General features: G+C 32.9%; 1 protein-coding gene across 8 annotated transcripts in view; it reads right to left on the bottom strand.

Annotated features, from left to right (window-relative positions):
- LOC119081802 (syntaxin-1A) overlaps window positions 1-23,265 on the bottom strand; it is a 47,484-nt gene that overhangs the window by 21,723 nt on the left and 2,496 nt on the right. For all 8 annotated transcript variants that reach the window (XR_005088528.1, XM_037191024.1, XM_037191026.1 and 5 more), the window contains exon 2: window positions 119-308. Coding sequence is in view for 7 of the 8 variants with exons in the window: in XM_037191024.1 (XP_037046919.1) it covers window positions 119-308 (190 nt within the window). In the remaining variant the exon portion in view is untranslated. The remainder of the gene's footprint in view (window positions 1-118; window positions 309-23,265) is intronic.

The following is a 23,265-nucleotide window of genomic DNA, read 5'->3' as shown; positions in this document are numbered from 1 at the left end:
ATATATTTTCGGAAAAAGCTTTGTCATGTCTTCTATGTGTAAACGATATATATATATTTTATATTAAAAAAAAAAAAGATTGTGAAAAGAAAAATGCGAATAAATTTATTTTACTTACTTTCATCTGACTGCGGTGCTGACAAAATTGCACTGTGTTTTTTCTTCACCTCTTCCACATTTGCTTGTATATTATCTATCATCTCCCGTATGTCTTCCACCACGTCAAAGAATTCGTCCATGAATCCATCCCGACCTTCCACATTAACGGCAACATCGTCCGGCCCAACATCATCTTCGTCGCTCTGGGCCTGCAAAAATAAAATATTGAAACAAATTAGAAATGAATTTTCAAGCTTACTGGCTTAAATGTCTTATTGCTAAATTTAAAAAAATACCGACAGTTCGGTTGGTGTTACGTAATTTTCATTTATTCTGCTACCCCATGAATCACAGGTCATAGATATCAAAGACACAACCAGCGAAAAGGGATTCACTAATTAGAGCAGTCTGTTTTCACCACTTTTTTTCATTAATTAATTCTGGTTGTAAATTTCTGAGCATATTTCGTTTGTGTTTGTTTTATTCAACATTTGTCTACATTTTAATTAGTTAAAATAGCTTAAGCTGCCAGAAACGGTAAGTGCATTACAATATAAAGTCCTGCATATAATATAGCTAAATATCATTTCATGTAATTGAAGTATGTATAGTGTTTGATATGAAATCTTTTACTTCATTTGCTATAAATATTGTGTAACAACACACTAGCTCGAACTCGTCACTTCCTTCTGTCTACTACAAATGACTAACATCATTGCTTTGAATACATGAAAAACGGATCGGTTGCATTATAAAATAATGGGTTTCATAAAAAAAGTATTACGTCCGCACAAATTGTCTACATTTTAGTTCATGAATAAATTCATGAAAATACCAAAACGAAAAAAAAAATACAAAATTGCATAATAGAACCATAAAATTCATAAAGTTATACTTTAACAGTGGAAAATTTGAAAAGAATAAAATTCAATTCAGATATAAAAAAAATTAAAGTTTAAAATTGGTTATGTAATAAGGCTTTATTCATTTCTGTGACGATCTGACGATGTTGAAATACGAATAAGGACTTCAGTAAATGTCTCCTAACAATGCAATGTAGATATTAAACTTTCTGAACAGTTGAACAGATGAAAATGAATGAAGTACAATGTTAGTTTGCGTATTAAGTTGAACAATCTTGCCTTTTTGTTGTCTTTTCTTCAATAATACACATATCTGTATCCGTTGAACAATATATAGGACGCGAAATGAACATAATTTACTTAAAAAGGAGGAAACATTCAAACGAGGACAACATCAAAATTGTTGCAGAAATTATTTCGTTATCGAATGCAGTAACATCGGCGGAACTAAAATCACTTTTTAATGTTAGACTACATATGTATAGCTTACAAGTTCCATATTGCAATATATAGAAAAAGAGAGAACTTTTTGTGGATATGAGTATAATGACATCGTGAAAAAATATACCGAAAATTCGAAAAGATATCGGGCTCTTTCTGTGTTCCATTATAATCATTCCTTATTCTTAACACAGATAAAATTAGCACATTGAAGTAGTCATCCGAATGACCTTAATTAGGTGTAATTAACGTTAGGAATACGTACAGAGTGTACAGAAACCACACATTAATAGTTCACTCAATAAAATTACAGATATTTGGTTAAAAATTTATTATTTTTTTATTCTCACTTACAACTTTGTTATCGTAATCTTGATTTTGACAACAATACAAATCATCCAAACACATAATACAAACTACACGCATATTAAAAGTTCAGCTAATCATAGCCAATTTTTCCCTTATCATTTCCATTATTTGTCAGACACTCATACAAAAAAAAAAGGTGAAAATGATTCATTAGTTTTTCTTCCCAAATTTCCACGTCGGAAATTTCGTTTTCTACATAACTACTTGACATTTGCTGTATACATATAGGTTTAGATATGCACGAGCTACGCAAAAAAAATCGATCTACATTTTCGTTCTATAAATTTTTTTTCTGTATTCTGCGGCTTATATAGTTAATAAATCGAATTCGTGACAGCGTTCATTTTTCAAACACCAAGAAGAAGAAAAAAAAATTCATGTACACCAGGTGAATGTGAATGAGAAATACGTTTAGAATAAGGGAAAATGAAAAATCAATTCGCTTTGTGGAAAAGTGTCATCGTAATTTCTGTTCCACTCGTGTTGCGAATAAAGAACGTTCTCTTTAATACCAGTAAGTCAAAATATGAGAATTTATTCAAAATTTCATCATGAAAGTATTTGCAAAATCGATAACTTTGAATTGTTTATGGGAAAGTTTATATGACGAACGAGCGATACGATAAAATGACTTAAAGTATGCATTTTCTATTATCATAATAAATCAATGACTCTGTTGAATCATCGCTATATCTTTATGGCAATATTTATTCGTCATAAATAATAAATTCGATTCTACATTCCAATTTAACTTTTCGATGTTGTTTGCAGACATGACACGTTATGAATTGTTAATAGTTTTGATCATTATGAAAACTATCGTCAATAATATAACAGCTATTGTTAGGGTGTAATAACATAAGGGTGATGAATTGTCAATGATTTTTTCTTTTCGGGCCTATGTTGATAGTTGATACGAATCAGGCGCCAATAAAATGGACAATTGAAATGTGTTTTTGATATATAGAAAAATTGAATGAAAATGTGAGCAAAATCTGTTTATTTTAGTGGATGAATGTGTGGTGCTTATTGACAATGGACGAACTTATTGATCACATGGATTACGACTGTGATTGGAAATTATAACTCAACATAAAACTAGAAAACTATGAAAGTCAACTGGTGACTTACAAGTTTTACACAGGTGAAAATACATGTACTCACATGAATAGCTACTAATCAACAGATGCACAACACTTCAACTTTCTGCAAATATACACAACATCGTTATATATCCTTTATCTGGTTGAATCCAACTTTTCAAGAAGAAAATGTCTGTATTTGCAAAAGTTCTAATTCGTGTTACATAAGTTACCTTTTAGAACAATTAAGATCGAGTTCAAGATACAAAACAGGTCAATGAAAAAACAAAATGAGAATAAGTCCCATTCAGACTGTTATAGTGTACCTGATTTCCGTTTAGGATATATAATTGAAAAGACATAAATAATAAAAATTCCAAGGAAATAAGACCATCCAAAGAAAAAAAATATTCTAAATCATTTTGTATATCCACTATCCACTACAACCACAACGTAAAACGGGAATCAATGCAAAAATTGCTTAAATTATTCAAACATCGTAGACGTCCAGACGCCCATTTTTAATATCGTTTTACACGATAGAAAATTTCACCATTGCCATCGCAACCGTGCACAGAGCGACATAGCGTTCTGCTGGCGTGAGAGCTTTATAAGCCTCAAAACTTAATTTGTCGACAACATTATTTCGGTGTTTTCCCTTTTAATTATAAATTGATCCTACTGAAAGTATTGAAAGGATAACAACGAAAAATAACTACAAACCAGTCAGCTGGTTTTAAAATTATTTAACCTTTTGTTAACGGCATGCGTAATATAACCTTCACATCTGTTAATTCGTTTCGAGTATTTGCTACAATTTTTTTTACTTTAATCAGTTTTAACATATTTGTTATATAAAAGGACACACAAGCGGGTGGACATCGATTATTTTCAATGTTGTTTCTGATAACAGATGATGGTGTGACTTGTAAACATATCTTAAATAATAAATACCTTAACCCATAAAGTGGTATCATAAAAAGCTTAGAATAGATGAGCTACATGGTGGTGGGAAAACGTCGTGTTTTATTTATAACAGCTTATTTTGATAAAGAAACAATATACTTTTCTCAATTAGTCGTTCATGTCAAGTACATTTCTTGAATAAATATCGAACAAACAATTAGCATAATAAAAAAAAATTCAATCGTTGGATTTGATGAAGAATTTTCTTATATTTTCAAGTATAGAAAACCGAAATGATTTCGTTTACCGTAGCAAACAAATGTATAATCGGGAAAATTACTTTATTGTGTTTCGCAAACATTGCCCATTTTTTTTCTATTTCGTTTTGGATCACCAAACCGTGTATCGTCCAGATCGCCCCATAACAATAAATGTACGGAAAATGTACACACCGAAGAAGAGTTAACTGTTGCATAAATATGTATAAAATGGAAAAATTGATTTTCTATATTTGCACATGGGTTTGCGAGGATACATAAAATTTTCGTATATATATAGCCAATGGTGTAAGTAAATCCAACAGACTATGTACAAATATTGTGGATAAAATGTGAGTAAAACGAGAAACCTTTCTTGATAGTAGGGAAAAAAATGTAGAAAAATCATTTTTTATATGGTGTCGACTCGACATTACATATATACACAAAATGGTGTGTATTTAAAACAAATTGTAAATGAGGGTAAGTCGAATATGTATTCTTGGTGTAAATATTTGGAAAGAACGGTGGCGCAATAGTGCGATGGTTCTTTATCGAAATCGATTTTTATATTAGCTTTTTTTTCGGAGTTAGGCATTCAGCGGGCAAATTTTTTTGCTGCCACCATCGAATATGAATTTCAAAACTGTTCAAATTATGGAGTGTCGACAGAGAGCTCTTCACTCTTTTTCCGATAGGTTACTGCTTTGTTCGTTACCACGCTGACGAACATACTCTGTGTTACATAATTGTATACAAATTTGTAGACAAGACATTGTTTGGCAACGTACCAACAGTATATATGCTCTTAATTATCCGTAAAGCTTTTACTTCACATAATGGTTGTCTGTTGGGGTTTTTATGAAAAGATTATGTAGGTTAGTGGATTTCTATGCAAATGGATTAATGGCAATGTTGAAGGATATCGAAAATTGTTTGATTTTCTAAATCGGTAATTGATTTTGTTACACCCACCATTTAAACGATAAATTTTAAGAAAGCATTTATTATCAATTCAAGTGCAAATTAAATGTGATTTAGAAATTTTTATAACGTCGGTCGTTTCCATTAACATAGGGACATATATTTCAAATTGGAATTTAGTCAGCGATAAACAATAATTTGACAAAATTGTTAGATTTATATACTCTTCAATTACGGTTACTGCATCGTTTCTTACTCTTGTCTGTTAAAAAGACCAACCGCATGGTTTCATCCTCTACATTTCAAGTTCTTACCGGCTAAGTCAAAACGATTGCAGTGATAATTGAATCCACCGAAAACAACTTTAATCTTTGCGAGACTAATTTGATCAGAAAATAATTTCAGTTACACACTAACTCGTTTAAACGAAAAATCACCATTAACACCACCCAAGACAAAGCGAACAAAAAAACAAAATGTGAAAGTATCATTTACCCTAAGGATGGAAATCCTTTTTTACATTTTTCTATTACTTTTTCCTCTTCGTCCCCGAACAAATCCATTAAATGTTTCAGAACAGCCATGAAACCTTGATTATACTGGGGATGAATTTATATAAAACTAATTCAGTCTACAGTCAAATTTCAGTGTATATATGGATGTTCTATTGCAATGTTATACACAACACTAAATTCAAATAGGATTCCAAATGTACGAAAGAAAAGGCTTTATTAAAACAAAATTGTAAAAAAAAACAACTAAGTTCGTGGAAATACTTTACAAAAAAAAGAACGACACTGTGAGTATGGCTCACTGTATCAACCTTCTGACTGTGGGTTAGGGTAAGACCGGTAGGGAGGACTAATTCCTCAGGGAACTTTATAAAAACATAACTGAGTACACGTGCAACCTAATAGAATTTAAAAATTGAAAAAGCAGATCACTAAGAAAGGGTTAATTTCAATAAAAGCGTGAATAAGTTTGCCAGTAAAATTCAGCAGATTTAAGAAAAACAATCGGCTCAAACGTTCCCGTTACTCTCCGAACGTATACGGCTCAACGAAAGACAATGTTGTTACACAGGCAAATAAATCATAGGCTGGGAAAAAAAATATATCACCCCTACATGTCGTATAAACGTAACTCTACTGCGAGTGCCTTATGTTATATGTGTTATGACAAAAAAATAAAAGAAGCAAACTCCCAAAATCTTCCGACAATAAAAAATATTGGTTTTGTGGATGTGTTTACACCGTCACAGTACAAGAGTTTTATTGTCGGAATGACTATAGGATATGTGAGTTTTGTATTCTTTTTTTAGCCAATTTTCTCTTTTTTTATGAAACAAAAAGAAAACTTTTGTTATCTGCTGCGTAGAATCTTTAGAATACAAAACTATATTCTCCCTACTCGGTATATTATATATGGTTTTAGCAGGGCTTGTCCTGCACTGTAAATAGCTTCATTTAGGTTTCTTCCTCGAAGAAATAAACAGAACTTGAAATTATGTAACACGACAATCAAATGTAACTGGCATACAGTTCTGTGCACATCCATTAGCAATTTAAATGAGAGATACCATTAAACTCGGTCAACATCTACATTCAATGATGCAGTGACGTGATTCGTAATTATATCATCTTAACTTGAAACACATGAATGTTTTGACAACATGCATATGTAAATGAGACGTAATTATAGTTTCCCAGTAACCCTGTGCATGCAGCTATTTCGGCTAATAATAATTGAATTTATCCGTGCTCAGGCTCTTAGTGATACGACCGTATTATGTTTACACACAATGCATTACATTTAAGTTCGGCTTGTAATATCAACCTCATCTAATATTAATGTCATTTTACAAGTTTATCTCACAGTGAAACTTCTGAATATAATATAAAAAAGAATGTTTTACTTTGTGCGAAACCTGGGAACATTAGCACCATTTCTAACATAAGTTATGAACGGCCTCAAAGGACACACAGAATTTTATCGCATTTCTTTCGGTAAACATTTTCATTTCTAATAGCTTTATTTATACACAAAAGTTGAATAAAGTTACTAAAAATGCGAGACATTTTGGTGAGATTTAAGTATTCAAAAACTTGTAACATGGGTTTAAGTATGTGCGTAATGGCGTCGTTTTGAAACTGTGTCATTTTGGTAGATCGAACGTGACATTTTAGACAAATGAGCTCTCCGGACGTAATTGCTGAAAATGATTTATCCAGACAGTTCTTGAATGATCCGTAATCTAATTCTGATGATACCTACTATTCTTCAACTTTGGTACACCTCTTCCTTTATATTGAAAATTTCTACCTAGCGGAATGACTTCCGTCTTTGAATTTTACAGAATTGAATAAAGAAGATAAATAACTCGAATCCGTTTTCGCTTAACGTCAGAAATTTGTGATTGATTTAGTTTCCGATGTAAAATATAAATCACTTTACATCTCTGAGATATTCCTTCAATCGTTCGAATGGTTGACTTTAACACAATTGTGATGCAATGAATGAACTTATACTGTGGTAACGAGGAAAAAAGCGCAAGATCGAAGTTTGTTCACTTTGCAATATTTACACAAGCCAACTTTTTATGTCCGTTTCCGCAATAAATCGATGTGTATTACATTACTTCGAACCATTTTGAGTCCCCACAGTGCAACGGATTAACAGCAATATCAATAAAATAAAGCAAATGTTTTATTGCTAATTTTATGTCCACTAAATTTATCTGCTTTTAAAAACGTCGCATGCACTTTACGTGAGTGCCAAAGGAATGTGAATAAATTTATTATTTATTGTTTTAACCCCTATTTATGTCAATAAATACCATCATTCTCCTACTCGCAACAATAACAAGAATGAAAAAAAGAATGTTCCTCAACGGTATCAGGCACAACATGTCTATTGATTGCAATAGGAAATCTGACAATTTCATATATATTTTGTTGGAAAAAGATTTATTTCGAACGATAAGAAAATACTCTTTTTTTTATTCCGTCATCCCTATACAGTCAATGCTATTTTTCGTTGCTGTTGTGTGCCACTATATTACAACTTGACATTTCATTCTGTGTTTGTGCTCTATTCGAAATTGTTATCTTGACGAAGTTATTTTTGTGTTCTTGTTGTGTAATATAATATTTCAAAGATGGCCCAAGACAATCTCTAAAAGCTTGTCCAAATTGAACAATGGCCTCTGAATTATGTACTATGTGAATGCTTGTACGTAGAGGTGTACTTGTATGTATAGTGATATCATACGTTCAAAAATAGCAACAAAACGAGAATGGATGTCAAGAAATGGATAATATTGGATTACGAAATAAACGAGTAGAAACCATCAAAACTAATTTTGTGGTTAATTGTCTTTCTCCAATTCTGCCATTTCTACTTTGCCATCCATACCCTAAAGCATGAATATTGAATATATGTATATGAGGATCATGAAGAGTTATATCCGAAAATATTAAACTGGTGTATGGTGGATGAGAGATGTATTATAAAGGAAATGGCTGTTATTTTGTGTAACTATTTCGTATATATTTTGAGTGAAATTATATCGAAAAAGGGGTTGTTGTAATGGTTTCCACCGGCTCAATGATATTATACATATATATATCGCTGCTCCAAGGTTGGATTAATAGAAACTTGCTTTCATTGAATTTTATTGTACAGATAGAGTTCACATCGATTGACAAAATAGAAACGGAATTTTGTATCTTCAATCTATGTGAGTCCTTTTAACGTAAACTTTATTTCTGCCAAATAATTGATATTTGGAAGTAGCTTTGTGTTGCTGTGCAGTTTCACAATTCGTCAAACCCTACTACCAAAAAATTGTTAGAGGGATGTCTGTTAAATGTTTGTGCCTGTAAGCACATAGTACTCAGCTTTTCAAAGAATTTAAATATTCGAACCACAAGTTTCTTACCGGTGATCATGGCACTATGTTAGTGAAGGGCCGTGACGCAAGTCCGGTCCCACTAAAAAATGTGAAAAAAAAAATTACGCAGGACTTCTTCATCCGCAGATGTTGAGGAAAGTACTGGTAAGAAAATTGTTAAAATAGGGAAAAATAAATCCTGAAACAAAGGAAAAACGGAAAAAAGCCGAATCATCTGCTACTTTGTGACGCAAAATTTTGTTGCTAATTTTTTTTTCTAGAATTTTCTCTGTAAAATTTTTGCTTTTCTTTTTGCTAGTTGAAGCTTTAACCTCCTTCCCGGCGATATCACTTCTTTTGTAAGTGTATAAAATGACTTGCGTCACACCTACACTGTAAGTGGTTTTAGGCGATATCTTAGCCAACATCATTCCTATGTACACATCCGGATGGACGTGATAAAAACATTTTATCAATAAACACTATATTTAGCAGTTTATCACTACTATACACGAACCCTAACACACAAAACAAACGTTCAGAAATTTTGTTTCGGCGTCCAAGCTTTCCATAACAAGCATTTTCATTCTAAATGGAAAATCGTCCATCGTCGGTCGACTTTAAACTCAAATTTAATACTATACCACTATTGACCATGTAGATTTGATCTGTTATGAGGGAGCACAATGATGTCCCATTTTCGATGTTAGATTAATTGTATGTGGTTATTGTAGAATGATTTGCCTTTGCTGCATGTTGTTGTCCCACAAGATTAACACAATGGCAAAATAAATTATTGGACGGTAATTGATTTGTCTAAACAACGTTGCTTTGTGTAGGCATTGTTTCGTACAGTATTCGTATGAAATTTGAATGGAAAATTCGACATCGAAGATAATAATAGACGACGGAGCTTTGGATAGAATTCACATTAAACGGAGTAAATGATAATTATGGCGATGAGATTGCCGTTTGTAAAAGGTTAAAGAAAACTACATATTTCTGTGTGTAATTACACTGTCCTGCACACCAGATATCGGATTCGTGCATAATTTTTATGAAAACAACACAACAAATTTGCAGTAATAAAATTAAACCAAATTTACGGACATACTAAAATGCAAATAAAATTTGAATTATTCAATTTGTTTGTAACAAACTGATGTTCCACGTCTAGCGAAATTACCAGAGTAAATAATTTAAAAAGAATGTTCATTCAAATTTTCGATAAATCGTGCCAGAACAACCATTGAAAATTTCAAAAGCAAACTACATTTTCACACACACACATTCAATACACAGTGAATATAAATTGCTTTGGAAATTATGTTTATGTAAATTAAATACATTTTCGAGCGTATTTCAGAGTTTTCGTAAAATTAACAATCAAATATCCACGTGAGACACTCTATACAAAAATTCGTACAAAAATGCTGCAACTGCAAGGAGGAAATAATAATTATTTTTTCGTTGAATAAATGGTTGTGAAGTGTGGTAAGGTAATATGTAACAAAGCGAAGCAGAGACTCTACATCAAACAGTTTTTTTTATAATTAGCAAACACAATTTGCCAAGAATAGTACAGTTGAAACGTATGAGACTATCTTCGTGACACAGGGTAAGTGCAACGGATTTGTCATTACTGTGGTGCATGGCATGAATGTGTAAATAATTGTTTATGCTACAGTAGTAATTGAAAAGTTGCATGACCAGCATCTAAACTTGTATTCACACCACGTTTGGAAAATAGAACAATGGATTACAAAAAGAAAAGTTCTCAAATTTACTAATTTTCGATCTGTATTCGTGCGTCTATCCTCATTGATTTAATATAATATCTCATTTATGACATAAAACATTAGAATAATCCACCGAGAATGTTAGAGTCTCGGCTATACTACAGATATACATTACAGATGTAGTAAGTGCACGGAGTTCAAGAAAATGCTTATTTCATTACATTTTATCTCGGTTATCGACTAACATTTAAACTCACACTTTTATTATTTATGGTTGACAACGGAAAGTTAATTTCGACATTAAAAGTTTATCGTTACGTTTCCATGGTTTTGCGCCTTCGGGCTATGTATTCAATGTTATACTATTTCGAGGGAATATATATTTGCAAAATTAAATGTGTCATACTGGTTAGTGGTTTTGGCTTTCCAGCACGAACAGAGTTGTGGCTCTGAAACTTATTTTAAAACATAATTGCTCATGTGGAAATTATGTACGCTATAGCCTGTAAGATGGTTTTTTTTTTATTGTATACAATCTTTCTCTACTCCCAAATGTTATATAACATAATCCATACGTCGGACCTTTTCTTCTTTTTGTCGGGATTTATGTTTTTTCGTTAGTCATGATACACGAAAACAAATTTATTATCAAATATAACGGATGGCTTGCTACGTAAACATAGTAGTTTTGCTCAACTTTAATGCCGAAAATAGAAATAGATGAATTCGCTAGCCCATTTCATATGAAGTTAATTTAAAGTAATTGAAAACAATGAGGACACAACCGAGAGCCTAGGGATGGGTAAATGCAACAGACAATAATATGTAAATATTGATCTGCAAAACTTTTAACACAATGAACCTGTGTTCATTGTTTATGTTGGTAGCAAAAGTTGTTTAGTAACACCGTGGAAAGTTGGTGATATACGAAATTTGGTATTATCCACTAACGAATTAGTGAAATGAGCTAGCCTAGTACTTGTTGTATTCGTTGGAAATGCTAGTGTATCGTAATTTGCTCAACGCCTCTGGATTTGCTACGAACTGTACGCGAAATTTGAAGGTCATACTGAAATCACGACATTTTTACATTTTTGTTTGTTTTAAATGTGCCCTTACAATTCTTAAACACAGACATAAATTAAGTGATAACCATTCAATGCCAAATAATTTATTTAAAAGTTTGATTGTGAGCGTTCTCTCCACTAGAACATTATACTGTTTTAAACCATTTTTTTTTTATTATTATCTGAAAGCCTCGTCGTCAGCATGAAAATTTAATTTTCACAAATTTCGTAATAAAGCATAATCTTTAACATAGCACATCATGAACACAATGTGCAATATATATTCATAATATTTATGGTAATATACAATTAACATGGATTCGGTGTACATCGCAAGGCGTACGAACACAAATTTATATATGTGTATCCGTCGTATACATTTATACAACTAAAATCTCTCTACATTATGTATTTCATAGTCGAATATATGTTAGTCCATAAATAGACGTATAGGCGACATAATAAGCTCATATCTCATCATACAGGGAGCTTTACTTCGTAAGCTATATATATTCGCTTCGACTATATTTTACCGAAGTTCCACTCGTTTTCTATGTATAAGACCGTGTCAACGAATTTAAAAATGTGTCGTTTCATATTACCGGATTGTTTTTCTTTTCCTCGTTTTTTTTTCTTCTTCCCTATAAATAATTTTCTTTCTCTCGGTCCCCCATTAACAAAGCGTTGTTCTTCATATAATATATAATGTGTAGGTTGTACAACGGTTTGTACAATAGTGTAATTTTATGAAGAGAACATTGTCATTAAATAAGTTATATTCGCTGTTTTTTCGCTTTCATTTAAACAAAGACGTTAATGCCAAACACAAGAATTCATTTTGTAAAGCGGAGAACACGTGAAAATAAAACATTTCTTTTATATTCAGTTGTTAGCAAAACGATTAACAGGAAAAATCAGAGAAAAAGTTTTGCTACAAGACTTTGTTGGAGAAGATTGACTATGTCAACCATGTGATTTCCATCCGGTGTTTAAGTGGAAAAGCACAATTTTTAATATTGGAAACGACAACGATGACACAAAATTAGCTTTGATCTGTGACTTGTACTCTCTCATATAGTATGACAAAACAAACGAAGTACAAGATGTAGCATCGAAAATTTGGCGATAATCTAAAAAAAGGAGAAAACAATTCAATGAACGGTTGCCCTTTCTAAGAGCCTTTTAGTAAAAGGTTAAACTCAAGATTACGGAACATTTACGTTTCTAACAAAAATAAAATTCTGTTAATAGTTCAATTTAGCTGATTTTGTAAGAGTTAAGACAGGTGTTCCGTTTACGCTTGACTCGTGCATAAGTGCAGCCGACCCGATTTATACTTATTTTCCTTTTTGTTTGTATAACTAAAACAATTTTGTTTAAAGTTCAACTCCCAGTGTTTCAACAATTCAGCGTTATATAACCATTCGCTAAATTGAAATGTTTGGTACGATATACATCGCTTGACAACATAATACTGCAATTCGTATACACACATTCTTAAGTGGCTTACAAGAAAGCTTGTTTCCTTTGACGATTATTATTTTGTCAAGAAGAGTATAAAAAGATTGAATTGAAAAATAAGATAATAAACAAAATTTTAGAAGAGAGAAATGTGTATGGTATAAAAGGACGAGCGAAAAGACATTTTGACGATGGAATTTCCATCTTGAAACGGAAAATTCAATTGTGTAATTACATTATTCTTTCGTTAAAATAATTTTTATATTCATGCGATCGATAGTAGCGAGTTTGGGCTTAAGATGTGTAGCGATTGTTTTCCGGAATAACTTATATTTATCGCACGTGTGATATATGGACTTAAAATGCCTTCAAAGTCGTATAATTTCTGACAAGTGTCAATGACGAATCATACGTCACGGTACATTATCTGATCAGTGGAGAGAAACCTACATCTATGTTAATATTGCAACTTCAGCAACATTTACAGAACAGTGGAAATTGGAAAATTCACATCCCGTACTCAATAAGATACGAAAATGGAATAAAAGTGAAATAAAAGCAAATACATTGGTTACATTTGTTACATTTGAATTTCTATGAATTCATTCACACACAAAAAACAGTGTCGAAAACTAGTCTACAAACTTGTAGAATTTCCATTCAGTTTACATTCAGCATCGCAGGAAACATATCGATAACTTAAAAAGAGAGAATCATGTTGTCGAAATTTCCGAATGATTGAACATCATTGGTGATGTATTAGTGTTTGAATCGAGTTTTACCCGTGTGGAAAAATCGTTACGTGATTCCCTAATTTCATGGAGTTCCTCTACAAAATAATAATTTTTGTTCAGTGCAATAGCTTTTAGGTCCAACATAAAAATTGTCAGTTGATTCACCGAACAGCTACAAATGGTACGCAATTGATGACGTAAACACACGTGTGGGTACATTTCCATCGAAAGGTGGCAGAACTTTTATTGTAAATTTTCAAATTACTAGTTCAATCAGAAAATTTACTGCAGTCTCGTGTAACGGACCCGTGGAAATGAAGATGGTTAGACCACGCTAACCTCTGACCGCCACTGTATCCGGAGGTCGAAACAGCATTGCATCTACACTTTCGCTTCGTTTGAACTTGATTTTTTCTGCGTATTAGATAACACCACTACTAGAATTAGTGTGTTTTTCCAGGTAAAATAAAGTTTTGCACCTTCGGAATATTGAATGTTTATTGACTGATTGAAATGTCATGCCTTCGCCATCTCGTTAGTTGGTGGTGGGTTTCTAATATGTTAATCCATGAGTTTTGGGCAACCATTGTGATCCACTTTGCAAAAACGTTCTGGTTAAGAACGCAACGGCTTGAATCTACACTGGATTCTTCAATCAATAATTCGAAACTTAGAACGAGATACTGTCAACAAAATCCTGTATAAGGACAGAATAAATTCTGTCAACTTTTGGTGGCTTTTTATCTTGTAGAGTTTCAACCGCACGTGTTCTTGTTCCGTATGTGTTTATGGCCAAAAGAAAATATATTCTTAGACCATAACACGGGTAGCAAGTAAAAGACGAAATATTCAAATTGTAAAGCAAATCTTCGGCATCTTACAACAAGAACAATCTTTCGAATTTAGAAAACCCGGATCGGCAGCCCATACCACCCATAATTCGTTCTGTGATACATTTTCCGAAAGATGTCCAGAAAGCTTAATGGAAAAGAGTGTGAAAATAGCTTATTTACAAGGCAAACTGGATTTTTGTTATTAGGAAAGCATTAAAACCTTCCCCGATAGTGTTCCAAATCAAACCTATCAAAGTGTCCCTCATTGTACTTGGGTACTCCTAAGGGTATTGTATACGGTGAAGCCAATCTATATTTTCTTCATTTTATATTGTCATTTTTCACTAGAACACATGAATGTGACAAAAAGGCATACGTTTATACCGTTTACATTTCATTTCTTTTATTCTAAACGACTGTTTTCGAACACAATTCGTTCCGTCATCATAAATCATACAATCTTGTTAATAAAATATAAAAATATATTTTTTTCTCAATGAATAAAAGAATAGCACAGAATGCTTCTTGTGATGCGTAAGGATTACGCAATGCTAAATGAAATGTTTTATCTAAAAGCTCGTTTGTTCTACATTCTATTGTGAGCGTGGATGTTTTTCTCTCTCTTAGAAATGTTTCTTAGCCGCGTCGAATTCGCGTATATGTTTTTACAAACAGAATTTGTTTTCTGTGTTACCGAATTCGATGATCATTTAGTGAAATAGAATTCGTTGAAATTGTGTTACGTAAGTGTTAAACAGACGCGAATTATGAAGATTTTGTATGCAAAGATTTTGGAGGTAGTCTCAAAGTCAATGTCTATATCCAAGCGAATGTACAATTCTAATAACTGGGTACTGCGACCGCCAATCATAAATGACTTGAGTTACAATCATTACGATTTCCACCTGTGCGATATATTTTTTTTTCGATTTCGCGTGCAAATTAACTCAACCAGCAACATATGAGTAACACTGATAATACCTAACAATACGGTCGAGATTGTAATTGATGAGTCATATACTCCAGCTTACGTGATAAGCGTCTCTTATCAGAAAATGTTTCCAAACAGCTCAGTATAGTCATCGCTTTTATCAATAAAAAAAGAAAAGAAAAATACAACAACACAACGACCTAGCCTACCTTTACATTTTTCTTTAAATTTGATAATAAACTCTTTCGATATCAGCAAGCAAATCATATCACTGTTTGAAAAATTGGTAACCTATTGTGGTTTTTAAATTGGCACTTATCTCGGTTATAAACCAGTAATTATTTTCGCCAATCACGATTTGTGTTATATCATTGCTATACCAAGACTGTGTAGCACGCTCAAAACGAACAATTACCATCAATTATCAGTATTTTATATGGTATAACCGAATACATAATAATAAATAAAAGAAATCTCGTTATAATGTTTCCAACACCAAGCAACGGGTCTGGGTGTATGCAAAAATTTCTATGTGAACGAAAAAACTAGAACAGAATCCAATTTACAAGTGAAAAATTCGAGTAATAACAAATAACGAATCTAGTTTTATTCTCATGTGTATTATGTAACGGCACAAATCTCGAAAAGCATAACATCACTCTTTTATCTAGAAATTTGAATATTTTCACAGTATTCATCCTCCTCGGTGAATTTGCTATTCAAACTGGGAACAACCTATACAACGTAAACTATATATGCATAAGGTGTCTAGGAATGAAAAAATGCCAACATCATTTACGCCTCCCCCAACGTTTGCTACTATATTTCGCTATTTTAGTTATAAACATTTTCACAGTACACAATGTACGTTCGTCACTAATTAAACTACAAACTACAGATAACGTACAGTTTAGTATGTATTTCTTGCGGCATATTGTACTCTCTGTGCTACGCTGTGAGTTACCATATTATAATGAAGTTACATTTATTTGTGCTAAAAACAACATCCCTCCAGTCTATTATTTTAATGGACGAACGGGAAAGGTGGAAGGATGAAATATAATTTATTTTGCGTTCGTTATAAAACAAATAAATTGGGTTAATGTCATACACGGTGTATCGATGAATATAAAGTCGGAAATGGTCAAAAATCGGATTATCGAATTACATTTTATTTGAATTCCGTTGTTGTACGTTCTACTGTTTTCAATTAATCAGACTAATTAATTCATTACTCAGGTAAATTATCAACCTTTTACCAAATGTGTTACGTCATTTGTTTCAACTATCGCTAAAATCTTTTACTTCATTTGTTTTAACATACACTGTACGATGCTAAGACAAAATAGGTCAGAGTTTATCGTTATCATTTTTGACATCGTTGTCGATAATAGATAAAAGAATAACTAGTCGCTGTGACGTGTATCAATCACAATGATAGTATATCATCAATGCTAAATTAGATACAACATAACTGAAAAGAAGAAGTTACATTTCCATCGTAAACTGCTTTTTTCCATGATGTATTTTATGATCAGAGCCTCAGCAAAATTGCTATGTCAAGCAATCGCAATAAAATTCATATTTTCATTTGTATATATGTACTATGAAAATCGTACATGTTAAGCAATTTTTGTATTATACACGTTTATCCATTCCATTCAACATTTGTACGAAATTACATATCTTTCATAACCATTTTTGCCATCGAATTTTTTTCTTCTTGATCCGATGTGGAATATTATTAGTATTATCTGTGTATAACAAAAATTCCCTGATGATACAATACAACGTTATTTCACATTTCACAGAGAGAAGGAACATATAAATTTGGGGTTTTTATACTCTTCAGTAACTTATTTGATAATAGTATCAGGGCCATTTATGTCAAATTGTTGTTGTGTAAGAGGTGAATATATTTTGTAATTAAATGGAGTACAGTCCCTTTTTCTGTGAAAGTATTCAAGATATGGCGCCCTGGCTTTCAAATGTGTGAACAAAATGATTGTGTCAAACACGGTGTTATTAATGATTCAGAATTGCGTAAAATATTGCTGCAAATTTCAAGACGTGCGAAAGTCAGTTTTTGATGAATTACATTATTAAGCTGGGTTCGTTAGGGATGTTTTATTCAAATTTAGCGCATACTAAACTTTTCATTCAGACAATTTCAGAATTCTGAACATTCAAGATGAAAAACTGCGGCGAACACAAACGCTTTTTGACTCCCATTAAGTAAATTATGTGTAATAATGTAAAGAAAATCGATTTAATATTTTTTATACGAATTCATTTGAATTAAATGTATTCCGGTGCGACTTGGACTAAAAGCTTGTTTGTTTTGCTCTTTTCGTTTACTGTGTGCGTCCCCATTTTAGAAATTTATATTCTGAACCGATTAAATTTCACCCGTTCACCTCAATGACCTGAATTTAACAATTTGTTATTATTAGAACGGATCGATAAAACGATTATTTATAGCTTAATCCTTTCTAAAAAAAGGTGATGCACAGTACCTGAAGATTCACTGTTCCACCCAACAAAATGTTTAATGGGACACAAAAATCCGATTCATACCACCGAAGATCCTAATTTCAATAAAACCATCGTTATAACTCGCTTTAAAGTTCCACGTTTATTTATAGAACCATAGTCGAGTTTTTGGTATGGATACGATATTAAACACCCACCGACATCACATAATTTTAAGATCAAGCGACACGTATTGTAAGCGACAAGGAACCGCTCTGGATACGAGTTAAATTTCCACGTATAATAATCGCTGTGACCCTTTATCTCGCTTGACAGCATAACTAATCATTACATTGCACGACAAAGTTCGGTTCGTACACCGGTAAATTAGTGTATAGCAACCACTAGGTATACACAGTCGTAATAGATCTTCGAACACATTTAGGGAGAAAGATTCATCGACAGAATAACCCTACATATTCATCTCTGACTCCGACGATGTCTTGTGCAGATATAGCTCAGTTGAACTTTCAAGCCTTTACGAGCAAGCAAAAGACAAAGAGATGTTATTAGCTGGGAAATGGAGACGCACGTGCTGAATTTATTGAACAAAGCCTGCGGGGCAATCACACATCTTTACATATTGTAGACATTTCAGTCAAGATAAATCTTCTCTCGTTCGCAGTGCTATCATCATTATTATCTTGATGGAAAAAAATTCTTTCACAAAATTGCTCTTACAAGTTCGGTTACCGTGTGTATTGTATATTATACAATTCGTAGCAAATTTATGTATAAATTGCGTAACGTGACAAAATTGTCTACACACACTCATACCAATTTTTCTATTGATTAATATTTTCAGATTAATATTTATTTTTGCCCGTTTTTCTGCTGTGTTTGGATACATGGGATATTGATCGTAGGCACAGCTTATATTTTATAATATTCAACACGAATGCTCATCTCATCAATATTATTGGCATCATTGAAATAAATATATTGGACATACATTTGGAGTAGATATTTTTCTCCCCCATACCGATGGAAAAAATCGTTATTTTGTTCGAATTGTCTGTTGTTTTTTTTAGATAAAATTGTGCTCGAGATAAAATTGAATTTTACTTGCCTGAGGCTAGTAAATCCGTCATTACTGTTTTGTTCGCATTGTGCTGGGTCGCAGTGGTATTTAATGGTATATAACACGCACACAAGAAGCTGTAAGTACTTATCCTATAAAAAAGTAAAATATTTTCGAGGATGTTTTACTGACAAAAACGAGATAACGTTTTCCGTTGTAAAATGGATGAAATTTTACCTGGGGTTGCAGAGTGAAATTACGTACGAACACGCTTGTGGTACGAGATTTGGAGCATACACGTACAATCTACAATTATTTGCATTTGTTTGAAATTAATTTCCATTTTTATTGTTAATGTAACAACAAAAATTCCAATTTGCTATTTTTGTAATCGCGAGATTCGCTTGACGGTAGGTAATACCAACATTCTGGGAATGTAATAAAGCATCGAGATTTGATTTGCATGATTTATTATTCCATTGAAATGGATAAGTTTTCACAAAAATACTTTGGGAATGTTTCGGTACCTGCAAACTGGAAATATAATTGCGAAGTATCGATTTAAAAGTCCAAATGACGAAGTTCCTTTTTTGTCTTTGTAGTGGTGGGATGATTCTGACATTAATGTAAGTCATTATATCGCTCCAACGACTTTTTAGGTATTATGTGAGTGATATCACCACTATTTGCGTTACTACACTAAAAACAAATTGTTTTTATTTAATTTGTGTAAAAACAAAATCGAGTTGTTGCGATTGAATTCAATGCAAGCAAATATCTAAATTGCGTCAGTTTTATAGAGCTTTTTTCGCTTCATTTACCATCTCACATATCCCTCCCATAAGTAACTTTCGTCCAAAATGAAAAGCGGAAGTGCTTTAAGATCATTCTTTTCTACTGAAGCACGAAAAGTTCATGTGAAAGTATAACATGGAATGATTTTCGTGAACGGTACGAACCATTCAGATCATTGTAATCAATTTGCTCAATTTTTCTTTTATTATCGATTGCAAGTAACGTATTCAATTCAATTTTACATTTGCTACACACCCCGTTTCACATACGAAGCCCATAAAAAACCCATTTTCTCGGATTTATGAAGTCCATAATAAAATCTGGCAGCGACAAGATTCATTGTTATTCAAAGCATATTTTAAATCGAATTGAATCAACAGAACCAGACAATTTTATCAACGACATCCACTCAAGATCATAAATAATTAATCTTTCGTGGCAAATAATATGTACAGAGCTGACAAAAAAAATGTATCACAAGTTTCACACCACGTATTCGTCATAGTTATAAAAGAGCTGCTAAGTTGGAATCATGTGGTAAAGATTGATGAAAAACGTTTCAAGTTCTTGTTGAATGTGAATTAGAATTTAAACTGGCTTTGAAAAATGACATTAAAGGAAAGTTGCAAGTAAATTGAAATTTCTGTTGCATTTACTCATATAATGTGAGTGCTATTACATTACGTATTAAATTTGAATTACTAGTATGTAGGTCTTTTTGTTGGTTTATATCCTTACGTCTTACGTACTTGTTTCAATATTTTGTTGACACATTTGTCTACAATCTGCACAATAGTCATAACAGTAAAGTTCCAGGTAAGTATGTAATTGAATTAGATTAAGTAAATGATCGTACGACAGAAAAGTCACCGTTTGGATGGTTGTGCAACCAATACATTAATACTTCTAGTTCCTTTGAAATATCTTGTTTCATACCTGTAATGAAACAAATCTGAAGAAAAGCAACATGATCGCTCAAAAAACTGTTTTCCATCATCCGTCCTACAGAACGTCTATAACAGAAGTGCGAGGTATATTTCTAAACAACGAAAAGTTTTTCGTTTCAGCCAGAATGTCGATGCAAGGTTGCTTTGAGTTGTGTTTCAAAAACTTTCGCACTGTCAAAGACTTTTATTTATTAATTTCTGAGATTATTGACTTTCAGACCGTGATACAAATTAGAAAACAGCGAATTTGTACTACCTCTTTGTACCGGTAAATTTATGGAATTTATTTACTTAATACGAAAATAATGTCATAAGGAGTGTTACTCTTCCTCTGGAAATAAAATCTTAAAATGTTATTAGTATCTGATTTTGCTGTACCTTTTACTATATTATCGAGTACATACCAGAGTTCATCTCTAACATATGTAATCGTTATCGAAAACAAATGGAAAAGCGTTTTTTGTTTCAATTCATTCCACATCTGAACTTTGTAAAGGACCCAACTACGGAAATGTGCAAATTGAAAAAAAAGTGTAGGACGGCTTAATTTGTCCACATCTGGCCAAAAAAGTACTGCGATGGCCTCACGTTGAAAAATTTAAAGAATGTATTGGCCAAAAATAAGTCATCCAGTCTGATGATTCTTGTTTTAATCCTATGCACTGATTTTGTTAAAACTTTTTAGCCCCGTACGAAGTACTGGGGGCTTATAAGATTAATATGCCGTTTGTAACACGTCGAATTGGAAGCAGACAGTAAGGGAAAAGCATTCGGTTATGTTCAGTTCATAGATGACGAATCCGCAATAAAAAAAATGTCCGTCCGTCCGTCCGTGACCCCTCTAACTTGAGTAAATCACAACCTTTTTTCAAAATTCTTTTTTTTCCCGATTGGTATCGACAAAAGTAAGGTCAAGTTCGAAAATGGGCATGGTAGGGTCGGCCCCTCCAGAGCTAGGGCCCTATAGGTGTTTTTCAGTCTTTCGACGATATCTACCGAAATACGCACGCAATAGCTGCTTGTGATATATCAAATGAAAGGTATTGACGAGTAGAACAAAATTGCTGAACATTGTTTTTGGGTAAGATGCAACGTGGGCTTGTTGGGAGGGCTCAAAGGTCGTTACTCGGCCCTAAGTGTTTTTTGCACATAAATCGAGTAAATCGCATCCGATTTTGCTAGATTTAGTTTTTTATGGAAGGTAATTGAATACCGAAAAGAACGTGACGAAAAAAGTTTCAAATTAGGGCCCTTGGACTAAGGCCGCTACTCGGCCCTAAGTGTTTTCTGCACATAAATCGAGTAAATCTCATCCGATTTTGCTAGATTTAGTTTTTTATGGAAGGTAATTGAATACCGAAAAGAACGTGACGAAAAAAGTTTCAAATTAGGGCCCTTGGACTAAGGCCGCTACTCGGCCCTAAGTGTTTTTTGCACATAAATCGAGTAAATCTCATACGATTTTGCTAGTTTTTGTTTCATTTGAGAGATAATTGAATGCCGAATAGAATGACGGCAAAAAAAGTTTCAAATTTGGGCCCTTGCACTAAGGCCGCTACTCGGCCCTAAGTTCTTTTTGCACATAAATCGAGTAAATCTCAACCGATTTTGCTAGTTTTTGTTTCATTTGAGAGGTAATTGAATACCCAATGGAAAGTTGGCAAAAAATTTTGGGTTTCTAAAATAATGTCGTAAATTGTTGGTTTTATTTGAAAGGTACTTCGTACGGGCTTTCGTAATTGCGCTATGCGCAATTTTAAAAATGAACAGTTTCAGTAAATTTGACAATGCCCAACTTGACTTGCATTTTGGTAACAGACGCATTAGAGGGTTGTAGACGTATTAGGGTTCCGGGCTTATTAGGGCTACGGACGTATTATGGTTGCTGACGAAATAGGATTACGGGTTGTACGGGGCTAAGTCACAGCAAACGCTCCGACTGTTCTGATGCCTTGTTTTTTCCAGGATTAAGTAAGATTAATTGAACAATCATTTGTCAGCCGCCAAAATGGGGCCATATGTAGCCATATTAAATACACAAGTATGTATGAACTGTTCTGTTACTTGAACGCAGTTATATACTATGATGGAAGAGCTATCAACCATTTTGATCAATAAATTAAAGTTTAAGCGGTTGAAAATCAAAAATGTGAGTCTGCAATTTGGATTTTTATTTTTTTTCATTCGTGGAGGCGTTGCATAATTTATTGTTTAGAAAATAGTTTCACCCTGGTAAGAATTAACTTGTCGGGTTGACCGAAAATGCTGCTCGTTCTTCCTCAAGCATTTAAAATTCTGACTGCAATTAAATGCATTATTCTAAAAAATATCAGAGCTTATTGAAATGCAATTCAAGTGATACGATACAGTAA

The sequence above is a fragment of the Bradysia coprophila genome, unplaced genomic scaffold (genome assembly GCF_014529535.1).
Source record: "Bradysia coprophila strain Holo2 unplaced genomic scaffold, BU_Bcop_v1 contig_358, whole genome shotgun sequence".
NCBI lineage: Eukaryota > Metazoa > Arthropoda > Insecta > Diptera > Sciaridae > Bradysia > Bradysia coprophila.
The sequence above is the reverse complement of the archived record's forward strand: the minus strand, read 5'-3'. Positions and strand labels throughout refer to the sequence as shown.